General features: G+C 43.4%; 1 protein-coding gene across 1 annotated transcript in view; it reads right to left on the reverse strand.

Annotated features, from left to right (window-relative positions):
* ca10b (carbonic anhydrase Xb) overlaps window positions 1-12191 on the reverse strand; it is a 59994-nt gene that overhangs the window by 42964 nt on the left and 4839 nt on the right. The window contains exon 3 of the mRNA XM_017722618.2: window positions 1454-1596. Within this exon, the coding sequence (XP_017578107.1) occupies window positions 1454-1596 (143 nt within the window). The remainder of the gene's footprint in view (window positions 1-1453; window positions 1597-12191) is intronic.

The raw sequence follows: 12191 nt of genomic DNA on the forward strand, positions 1-12191 counted from the left end.
ATAAGAGGTCCTATGTTTTGTGGTGGGACTTTTGGCAGATTGTGGTGGTTTTAGGTAGAATTAAGATTGTTCTTCACAGAAATTTGGTGGGTCGTTGGTAGAAATTTGTAGGCTTGATAAGTTTTCATGTGATTTTGTGTGAATATGTGTGTGTATGTGTCTGTGTGTGTCTGTGTGTGTGTGTGTGTGTGCGTGTGTGTGCATGTGTATGTGTGTATGTGAGTAGTGTGTAAATGTGTGTGTCTGTGTTTGTGTGTATATGTGTCTGAGTGCATGTCTGTCTGTACGTGTATGTGTCTGTGTCTGTGTGTGTATCTGTGTGTGAGTGTGTGTCTGTGTGTGTGTGTGTGTATGTGTGTGTCTGTGTCTGTGAGTGTGTGTATCTGTGTGTGTGTATCTTGTGTATGTGTATGTGTGTGTATCTGTGTGTGAGTGTGTGTGTGTCTGTGTATGTGTGTGTCTGTGTGTGTATCTTGGGAATGTGTATGTGCATGTGTGTGTGTAAGTGTCTGTGTGTCTGTGTGGGTATCGGTGTCTGTGTATGTGTGCGCGTGTCTGTCTGTGCATATGTGTCTGTGTGTGTGTCTGTGAGTGTGTGTGTGTGTGTCTGTCTGTCTGTGTGTGTATGTGTGTGTGAATGTGTCTGTGTCTGTCTGTGTATGTGTGTTTGTATCTCTGTGTGTGTGTGTCTGTGTGTGTATGTATGTGTGTGTGACTGTGTGTGTCTGTCTGTGTGTATGTGTCTTTGCATCTGTGTGTATGTGTGTCTGTGTATGTGTGTGTGTGTCTGTGTGTCTGTCTGTGAGTATGTCTGTCTGTGAGTCAGTGTGTGTGTGTCTGCATGTTTGTGTGTGTCTGTCTGTGTCTATCTGTGCATGTGTGTCTGTGTGTGTCTATGAGTGTCTGTGTGTGTGTCTGTGTCTGTGTGTGTCTATGTATGCGTGTGTGTGTATATATGTCTGTGCCTGTGTGTATGTGTGTGTGTCTGATGTGTGTGTGTCTGTGTGTATGTCTGTGAGTATGTCTGTCTGTGAGTCAGTGTGTGTGTGTCTGCATGTTTGTGTGTGTCTGTCTGTGTCTATCTGTGCATGTGTGTCTGTGTGTGTCTATGAGTGTCTTTGTGTGTGTCTGTGTCTGTGTGTGTCTATGTATGTGTGTGCATGTCTGTGGGTCTGTCTGTGCATGTGTATGTGTGTGTGTGTGTGTCTGTGTGTATGTATATGTGTCTGTGTGTCTGTGCATGAATGTGTCTGTATGTGTCTGTCTGTGAGCCAGTGTGTGTGTCTGTGTGCGTGAATGTGTTTGTATGTGTATGTGTGGGTATGTATGTGTGTGTGAGTCTGTGTGTCTGTGAGTGTGTGTATGTGTGTGTGTGTGTGTGTATTATATGGTTCTCATACTAAAGTATTTCTTGGTAGCACTAATTTTCCCAGCATGCTTTGCTCTGTCCTACCTTCTTTCCTCCAGCGTTGAGCTGTATTGGGGTCAGGTAGGGGTCAAAGATCAGCCGTCTGGTCTCGATGTTCACAGGAGACTGTCTCTTGCCCACCGAGCACAGGTTCCACGCCGTGTTCACCAGACCCCAGAACGACGGAACTGGGTGAGAGAAAGAACGAGTGCAGAGAGAGAAAAGAGAGAGTAAGAGAGAGAAAGAGAGAAAAGAGAGAATAAGAAAGAGAGAGAGAGAGAGACAGAGAGAGAGAGACAGAGACAGACAGAGAGAACAGAGAGAATAAGAGAGAAGGAGAGAAAAGAGAAAAAGAAAGAAAGAGAACAGAGAGAATAAGAGAGAGAGAGAGAGATCTGTCTGAACTGGATTTAATCAGAAAGTGAGGAGGTGGAGAATTACTCCTGCAGGCTGAACTGAGCTAATCTCTGATTGGAGGAGGTTCAGAGATTATCTTAAAATATTCATCCCAAACTTCCGCTGTGAGGTACATCATTTAATCCTGAAGATTTGGATCATCACCTGCAGTCAGTATCTAAAGCTGAGTCTCTACTCTAACTGTGAGCTCTGTCTGTCTGTGATCACCAGCTTTGCTGCTCTGACCTCATCAATATCAGTAATCAATCAAAAACTGATCAGGTCCACTTATAATGTTTGAGTGGTTTTATGTTTCCAACATCATAATTAATTTCAGCATGATCGCTTTCCAGCTTCTCTGTATCCCTCACATTCAAACTGCCTGTCTCTGTCACTGAGCTACTGCACAATTATATGTAAATTAAATTAATATGTATATGTAAATGATCTCTGTTCTGATTGGCTGTCCTGTATTGTGCCTTATTCAAAAAAAACTTCAGCATGAGGGGGCTAAACTGCAATAGGCTGGAGGTGGGTGGGCTGTTGGTTGGCTGATGGTGGGGTGTTGGTTCAACACCATCATCCGTCAGTAGCTGGTGGAAAAACAGCCTGCTGGTTCTGAACACCTCCCTCTGTAACTGGGTCCTAGATTTCCTGACTGAGAGACCTCAGTTAGGCAGGATAGGTAATATCATATCCAACACCACCATACTGAGCACCGGCGCCCCTCAGGGCTGTCTGCTCAGTCTGCTGCTGTTCACTCTACTGACTCATGACTGTACTACAAAGTATAGCTCAAACCACATCATCAAGTTTGCTGATGACACGACTGTGGTGGGTCTAATCAGCGACAATGATGCGTCAGCGTACAGAGAGGTGGTACAGCAGCTAATGGACTGGTGCAGAACCAACAACTGGTCTCCGAATGTGGACAAGACTAAGGAGGTGGTTGTTGACTTCAGAAGAGTTATTGGTGTTGGTTGGCTGATTTTAGGATGTCGATGGGGTGTTGGTTGGCTGATGGTGGGATGTTGGTGGGGTGTTTGTTGGCTGATGGTGGGATGTCAGTGGGGTGTTTGTTGGTTGATGGTAGGGTGTTGGTTGGCTGAGGGTGGGATGTTGGTGGGGTGTTGATTGGCTAAGGGTGGGGTGTTGGAGGGGTGTTGGTAAGCCGACAGTTGGTTGAGGGTGCGATGTTGGTGGGGTATTTGTTAGCTGATGGTGGGATGTCAGTGGGGTGTTTGCTGGGTGATGGTGGGGTGTTGGTTGACTGAGGGTGGGGTGTTTGAGGGGTGTTGGTAAGCTGACAGTTGGCTGAGGGTGCGATGTTGGTGGGGTGTTTGTTGGCTGATGGTAGGATGTCAGTGGGGTGTTTGCTGGGTGATGGTGGGGTTTTGGTTGGCTGAGGGTGGGATGTTTGTGGGGTGTTGGTTGGCTGAGGGTGGGCTGTTGGAGGGGTGTTGGTTGGCTGACAGTTGGCTGATGGTGCGATGTTGGTGGGGTGTTAGTGGAGTGTTTGCTGGGTGATGGTGGGGTGTTGGTTGGCTGAGGGTGGGATGTTTGTGGGGTGTTGGTTGGCTGAGGGTGGGCTGTTGGAGGGGTGTTGGTTGGCTGATAGTTGGCTGAGGGTGCGATGTTGGTGAGATGTTGTGGGGTGTTGTTTGGCTAATGCTTGAATGTTAGAGGGGTGTTGGCAGATGGTTGTATGTCAGTGGGGTGTTGGTTGGCTGATGGGGTGTTGGTTGGCTGATGGTGGGATGTTGGTGGGGTGTTTGTTGGGTGATGGGTGCAATGTTGGTTGGCTGTTGGTGAGATGTCGGTGGGGCGTTGGTTGGCTGGTGATGGGGTGTTGGTTGGCTGATGGTTGGCTGAGGGTGGGAAGTTGGTGCGGTGTTGGATGGCTGATGGTGTGATGTCGGTGAGGTGTTGGTTGGCTGATGGTGGAGTGTTGGTTGGCTGATGATGGGGTGTTGGTTGGCTCAGTGTGGGATGTTGATGGGGTGTTGGTTGGCTGATAGTGGGATGTTGGTGGGGTGTTGGTTGGCTGATGGTGAGGTGTTGGAGGGGTGTTGGTTGGCTGACAGTTGGCTGAGGGTACAATGATGGACTGATGGTAGGGAGCTGGTTAGCTGATTGTGGGCTGATTGTAGTCTGATGGTAGGTTGTTGGTTGCTGATGGCTGGATGATGGTAAGGCTGATTGTAGGTTGGTAGTGGGCTCATGGTTGGCTGATTGTAGATACACAGTGTGAGATTCCCTGTCATTAATCCTGTAGCAGCAGTAGGATGTGGGCAGCTGAGAGGAGATGTGGCAGATTGACAGTGAAATCCTGACCCTGTCCACCATTACATCAGCCAGAAAGGAGGGGTTCCTGTGCGAGAGTAAGCTCCCCTCCTGACTCCATAAACACAGATTACAAACACATAATCACACAGATGTGCGCACACACACACACACACACACACACACACACACACACACACACACACACACACTCTACGGATCAGTTTGCAGTGACACAGTAAGAAGCTCTCAGTACAGTGTATGTATTTCAGTGCTACAGTGTGGACAATTAAAACTACATTTCAATACATTTCATTTTGTATTTAACATTAATAACAACAAAATACAGGCAGAGACTAAATGGTGTTCCGACTGTGAGGCGCGTTTTTAGCCTTGTCTTGGTAGCTTTGTGAAATTTCACTCAGTGCTGAGGTTAGATCTACAGTGTTTTTCACACTCAGCAGCTGTAAACATCTGTAGAGCTTTTTTTAGAGCTCCGGTCCTGCAGGGCTTCAGTCCAGCACAGTTTCAGAGATTTTCCTGCTGAAAAACACCTGATTCAGGTCAGCAGGTAATTATCGGTTTAGTCTCAGTGCTGCAGCAGAAAAACTCTCCAAAGTGTGCTGAATTAAAGCTCCGCAGAACCCTCCTGATCTAGAGCATCTACAGCTGCATATACAGCAGACTGAAGGGTTAACAGATGTCTTTTATTATAATGTAGCTGTTTTACAGATGCAGTTTAGACATATAGAGTGATGAAATATTCATGTCTAATTTTCAAAACAGAGTATTTCTGCAAAGAAAGTTGTAGTCATGGAAGTGACGAGTGACAGAGAGTCCTGTAGACATTTAAGCACTCTTAGCGTACTTCTTCTGTTTTTTTTTTTGTTCAGTGACCTACATAAATGCGTCTGTTTCCCAAAATAGTGCTTTAACCACACGGTAATCCTGCTTTTGTTCAGAAACAATCGCTCAGCTCAACACATACATTTTCGTTTCAATTCTGAATCATTCTATTCGGAGTGTCGGACAGTGTTTATGGAGCACTGACACGATATACATAGCTCATAGCTGAAAAACAGGGAGATCAGAAGGCCCATAAAAGTACAAAGTCAAAAGGTGGGAATAGATGAAGTCAAAAATTATGACAATGAGAAACACCTTGACCAATTTATGTCTACTTTGATCAGTTATTACAGGGTACCTGTTACACTTTTCTGTTTTTCTCTTTCCTTTAGTGTGTTGTATCTTTTTGTGCATGTAAAAATGAGTCCCAAAGCTCATTGTTCCCTCCAGAGGGAGAAACTCTCTCTCAGAGAACCCACTTTTCTCAGCTGTTGGAATGCCTCGTTGGAATTCCAGCCCTTTTCCTTTGTTACAGGATGACATCATCTCGGCACCCCTCACACAGCGCACAATGGCTACTGGAGGAGGAACAGTGTGTTCAGTGTTGTGGCCACGTGGAGAAGATGCTGACCAGACTTTCAGGATCCACTCTAGATCAAATTGATCCAGCAGAACCGACGCTGCTGGAGAAATAGCTTCAGCGGATTAACAGCTGCTCAGGAGAGAAGTGTCTGTCTGCATACTGCAGGACAGGGGCGGAACCTGGAGGGGTAGAACCACTCTGGAGGACGACCAATCAATCAGAACAGATTTGGTGAGCTGACCAATTAGAGCACGCTGGGCTTATCAGGAGGCGGGGCTTAAAGACAGGAGCTCTAACAGAGCTTTTCAGACAGAGATGAACAGAGGAAAACAATGTATTTTTGGAACATTTAAGCTGTAAATCTGTTACAGTAGAGCAAAAAAATACAGTAATGAACACTGACAATGAGAATAATAGGGCTGCTTTTTTGTCCCCAAAAATAAAGGAGAAATACGACACAGATCGGCAGTCGGTCACGCTTGAAAAAATTGTGAATGGACCTTAAGTCAGCCAATAATATTGAAAGGTTTAAGCAGTTAAACAGTTTTAGATTTAATTGAGTATACAGAGTAAACAATACTGGAAGAACTGCTTATTATACTGATTCAGGTGGATTCATATGTTATTCCAGGTAGTTGCTAGGATGTTGCTAAGTGGTTCACATATTCCAGCTGATTGCTTTGTCAACCCAACTTAATGATGTGTCTCTTCAAGCAAAGGTCAAGATAGTTCAGGCTGTGGTATTCTCTGTGGCTCTTTATGGTTGTGAAAATTAGACCATTAAAAATCAGGACAGTAAAAAATATTCAGGCTTTTAAACTTTTGGTGTTAGGGAAGAGTTTTGAAGGAAACTTGGATGACAACAAAACAGACAAATCAGGGTTTTTGACAAATTAAATCCTAAATAACCAGCATGAGAGTCTTATTTTAGACATTTAATGAGAAGAATGAAGAAAAAAAAACGCTCTGCTAAAAACAGCTAAAGGTAGAAGATTAAAAAGTAAACAGCAACACAAAGCCTGAAGATCCAAGCAGAAGAGAGGGTGTTCTGAAGGAAAATTCATGTTCATACAACTGTGAGATCGCTGAGTCTTTTACAGCACTGCGTTCTCTGACTTTCTCTTTAAAGGATTCTTTTTAATTCACAGCCATGTTGATGACATCAGTGTGGAGCTCTCAGGATCTTCCAGATCTCCAGAGAAGGTCCAGTGATGAACTAAAAAATACAATAATATGTTTTTAGAACTATAGCGAGCTTCCCATTGGTTAGGACAGTGGTCAGTAACATGCAGCTCTTCTACTGCCCTGTTGTGTCTCCACAGCTGAATTAGATTTGCTATTGGTCACCACAGCAACGCAGACAAAAATCTCACCTAGCTAGTAGCTAACGAAATGGCAAAGAGAGAAATCTAAGTTGGACATCAATAATTTGGAGATGAATGGACTTGTGTTTATAATCACTCCAGCTAGTTTCCTGATACGATTCATCTACAACGAGAAACTGACAAACATTTAAAAATCGCAAAGCTGAAGTTGTTTCTCATTCTCCACCTTAAATGGTACAGCAGTTACATACTAGTGCCATTTAAGGTGTAACAGAAAATACCAAACTATAAGCTGGTGAATGAGAAGCATCAGTCTCATAAGAATTCAAGCAATGAAAGATGTTTTACAAGAAGCTATTCTATTTCTGTGGAAAAGTTTCCTGTTGTGAGAAAAGTGGTTATAGCTGAGCTAAAGCTTAAAGCAGAGCAAAGTAAGTCTGTATTTTCATTTATATTTTTTAGTCTATAATAAGACATATACTGAGACATATTTACAACCAAGATGGTAAAATGGACATTAAATATTAGTTGTGTGACAGCAGGGAGGCTAGAACCCAAGTGCAGAGACTAAACCCTGTGAGAAAGGGTCTTAAATCAATTTATTGAGGTGATGGAGTGTGAACTGAGTGATGCTGCATGTTGGGGTGGCTCAGAGCTCAGGCTTGAACTGCTGATGTACTGATTGGCGCCACTAGGAAGCACAGGTGACAACAAGAGAAACATTGCAAAGAATGGGAAATAAAAAAAAAAAACAACGGGAAATGGCAAAGGGGAGGCTGAAAGCAGTGCACACAAACAAAGGCTGAACTAGAGAAGTAAAATAAAAGATCATCAGAAACCAAAAAACACTTCCTCTGTAATTCTGAGAGGAAAGCAGACTTTATGTTGCACCTGTTTGCTCTTTGTGTTTGGCTTGGAGTCATTTCTTCTTTAGGCCTTCTTTTTGGGCTTTTAAATAGTTCTGGGGCGATTTCTCTCTCATCTTTTTCCAGCCCTCTTTTCTCTTCCTTATTGTTCTTTTTCCTTTCCTTTCTTTTTCTCTTTGTTTAAATACCCACCTGGACTAAGTACTGTACCGGTCACCCCTCTACAGAGAAGTGACAAAGGGCTGCTTTTTGCCACAGCCTTAAGTAGAGGAGTCCACAGGTGTGCCAGGTTGAGCGTAATTAACTAACAAGTTCCCTAAACTTGTGGCACCTGAACAGGCTGGACCCTTACAATGGTGTGGGTCACAAGGTGGACTGATCTTTGTAGAAAGTACAAAATGGCTCTTCTTAACATTTGGTTTGCAACCCCTGGTGTACTGAAGGCTTTAAATCTTAGATTAAAAACCAACATAATTAGGAAAAATTCAACCAATCCCATCTTGATTTACAATGTGGTGAGAAAAAGTGTGGTCTGTAGGTTCTAATTACGTCACTGACTGTAGATAAGAGCTGTAGTCAGTCAGCTGTTAGAAATGGACAAAAAGGTCTTCATGTGCACCAGAGTCTGAAAACCAGTGACTGGATTTGCTTACAGTCAGTTTTAGCAGCATCACCGTTTTGATTAAATAATGTTTATTACAGTCATTTATTTAATTCCTAGTCTAAAGTTCAAGTTATTGATTTTTCAGGAGACAACTCAGTGCTATGGGTCTGAAAGGATGTGTAGCTGATCAAGAAGAACCTCACTGAGAAAAGGAGATGGACACTTCAAAGAAGCCAAACAATGGACAGACCACCCTAGAGTCCAGACCTCAATACCACTGAATGTGTTTGATTACTTCAGAAAAGCATCAACCAGCTTCCAAGACTGAACTTTGGAGGTGTGTCTGTAGATTCTTTGAGAAACTGAAAGTGAGCCTCCTGAAAGGAATGGAAGCTGGAATAAAGAGAAAGAGTTCACTGCAAAACTTCACTGCAGGAACTTCCCAAAATAATTTTATATGAAATCATCTCTATGCCTTTCTGTTTAAATAGTAAAAATGTGAATGATCAACATACAAATATGATTGTAACGATAATCTAAACACTGTGGACATACTAAACACAAACATCTGACTGTTGAGTAATTTTTCTCCCAACACTGAACAATCAATACCTTCACTGCTGCTTTGACTGGGTAAATAAACTGGGGGCAGGGGTCTCTGATGTTTGCACAGTATATAACACACATATAACAGGTGTAACTGTGTAACTAATGTCTGAGCAAAATGTAAATTTAGCATCCTATTAAACGCTGCGTTAATCCCATTACAGAACTCAAATGTTCATTTTAATTCTCAGTTCTGACTCATTCCGTCTCCCTCATTCACAGCCAGATTTACCCACAAATCTAATTGAGTAAAAGCGGAGATTCATGAGCATCGAGTTTACAGACACAGAAAAACTGACCCACAGTGCAAACAGGCCACCATCGGGACTTTACAACCAACTCACTGTTATATAAATAGTTACCGAAGATACATCAATATTGATAACGGCAGTGTTATGAGTGTTAAACCATGGCAGCAGCTCTATGCAGGATTCTATACTGAGAGAGTGACTGCAATACTGATACATACAAGATATATGATAATGTCTGATACAAGATTCAGATAAAATGCATGAAATTACTTTTACAAGCATGATATAACTACAATAGAGAAAAAGCGTTATATGCACCATTAGCAGAATGGAAACCTAATCGAATACTGTTAATTCATATAATTAAATAAAACTCCTCATAACTCTGTCATCAGATGAACTATGACGGTTGAGCTGCTAGCGAGCAATGATGGGTAAAATGGGGGTCTGTTTCATTGGTGGTGGGAGCTTTCTTCACGTCAAACATACCTGCACAATGGACACAATAAACACACAGCATTTAAACACAATACCAACACTTTAATAAACACCTGCTCACTCACCAATGAAGATTATTTCTGGTTTGGTACCAGTTTGTTAAGGTGGAGCCAGTAATGTTTGTATAACGTTATGGCATCAGTGTACAAGGAGATGCAGGAGTTCTCATTTTCATTATTTCATTAATTGCTGTCTACCTGTAAGTTTCTTAAAATGCCCTTAAAATTGCTGCTTGGCAGGATTATCCCACTTCTGACAGCACTGTGGCATCAGTGTAGAAGGAGACATGCGCCAGGCCACATTTCTACCATGAGATGTGCTCAAAAGCATGTAAAGACAGTTGGGGAGCAGGCAGGTCACCTCTAGCCACACGTTTTCTCCTTATGGTAGATACACTAACCCCCATCTCACTACAGCCCACCACAAACAACATAACCAGTGCATACACACATCTCAACCTAACAACAGAAAAGACTAACAACAAAAACAACAGCAAAAATCTCTTTCAGCAGGGGGAGGGGGGTGGGGTCAGAGAGGGGGAGGGGTGAGCTTTGCAGACCACCCCCCAAAAGTCCCTTCTGAAATGAGGACCTTGTAACAGATGATATAGTATGTTTCACACTGGGATCTGAGGCTCAGGGACACCCGGATGGTCAAAATGTTCCAACCCAACTCACAACACACAAGTTAAGACACGCAAGATAGAGCAAAATGTGGTCTGTCTGCAGGACCGTGAGCACGAGTTTGAGAACCAGATCTAGACGTACTGATCGTACCAGTCATATATCATCTAATCAGGAAAGGGAATGATGAAATCCATCATTATAACAATAACAGATCGTCATATCACCCTGTTCTGTTGGATTTATGTTTGGAGTTCAACTATGTGATCTGTGAGTGTGTTCAAGTGATTGATTACACACTGATCTGTGTGTGTGTGTGTGTGTGTGAGTGTGTGTGTGTGTGTGTGTGTTTGTGTGTGTGTGTGTGTGTGTGTGTGTGTGTGTGTGTGTGTGTGTGTGTGAGTGTGTGTGTGGGTGTGCGTGTGCCTGTGTGTGAGTTCTTCAGCTCCTCCAGTGTTCCTCTGATTCCACACCGACAAATCAAATTAAAGCTTTAATTACTAACACAGCTTCCCAACAATAAACACACACACACACATACACATATGTTCAGGCTTATCTACAGTCAGTGTAGTTAATACTGCAGGTCCACTCTGACTGCTCAGCTCTCTCAGTCCTGACCATAGCAATAAAGCTGTAACATGGACTGACTGATAAACATCTGAACTACACTGCTGAAATATGGATCAATTGGATAGTCTTGTTTCCATGGTTACACTACATACTTTTCCATGGCCGTGCTACACCTGTTTTCCTGCTTACTCCACATTCATTTCTATAGTTATACCACATCCATCTCCATGGCTATAATAAGCCCATTCCTGTAGTTGCACCACATCTATTTCCCGATTACACTTCACTGATTTCCATGGTTACACCACATCCATCTCCTTGGTTACACTACACTTATTTCCATGGTTATGCCATATCTATTTCCATGGTTACACCACATCCATCTCCATGGTTACACTACACTTATTTCCATGGTTACACCACATCCATCTCCATGGTTATATTACACCTATTTACATGGTCACACCACATCTAATTCCATGGCTACACCACATCCATCTCCATGGTTATATTACACCTATTTACATGGTCACACCACATCTAATTCCATGGCTACACCACATCCATCTCCATGGTTATATTACACCTATTTACATGGTCACACCACATCTAATTCCATGGCTACACCACATCCATCTCCATGGTTATATTGCACATATTTCCATGGCTACACCACATCTAGTTCCATGGCTTCAGCACATCCATCTCCACGGTTACACTACACTTATTTCCATGGTTACACCACATCCATCTCTGGTTACATTACACTTATTTTCATGGTTACATCACATCTATTTTCATGGCTGCACTACACAAATTTCCATGGTTATACTAAACTAATTTCCATGTTTATACTACACCCATTTATGTACACTCTTAAAAGGAATGGTTCTTCAGGGTGGGGGCGGCACAGTGGCGCGCTGGGTAGCGCTGTCGCCTCACAGCGAGGAGGGCCTGGGTTCGATTCCCCTGCCAGGTGACCGGGGTCCTCTCTGTGTGGAGTTTGCATGTTCTCCTGCGTCTGCGTGGGTTTCCTCCAGATTCTCCGGTTTCCTCCCACAGTCCAAAGACATGCAGTCAGGCCAATTAGACATGTTACATTGCCCCTAGGTGTGAGTGCATGAGTGCATGAGTGCATGAGTGCATGAGTGCATGAGTGCATGAGTGCATGAGTGCATGAGTGCATGAGTGCATGAGTGCATGAGTGCATGAGTGTCTGTCTGTCTGCCCTGCGATGGACTGGCAACCTCTCCAGGGTGTATACTGCCTTCTGCCCGATGACTGCTGGGAGAGGCTCCAGCACCCCACGACCCTGACGGAGAAGCGGCT

Source organism: Pygocentrus nattereri, chromosome 14, assembly GCF_015220715.1.
Source record: "Pygocentrus nattereri isolate fPygNat1 chromosome 14, fPygNat1.pri, whole genome shotgun sequence".
Lineage (NCBI taxonomy): Eukaryota > Metazoa > Chordata > Actinopteri > Characiformes > Serrasalmidae > Pygocentrus > Pygocentrus nattereri.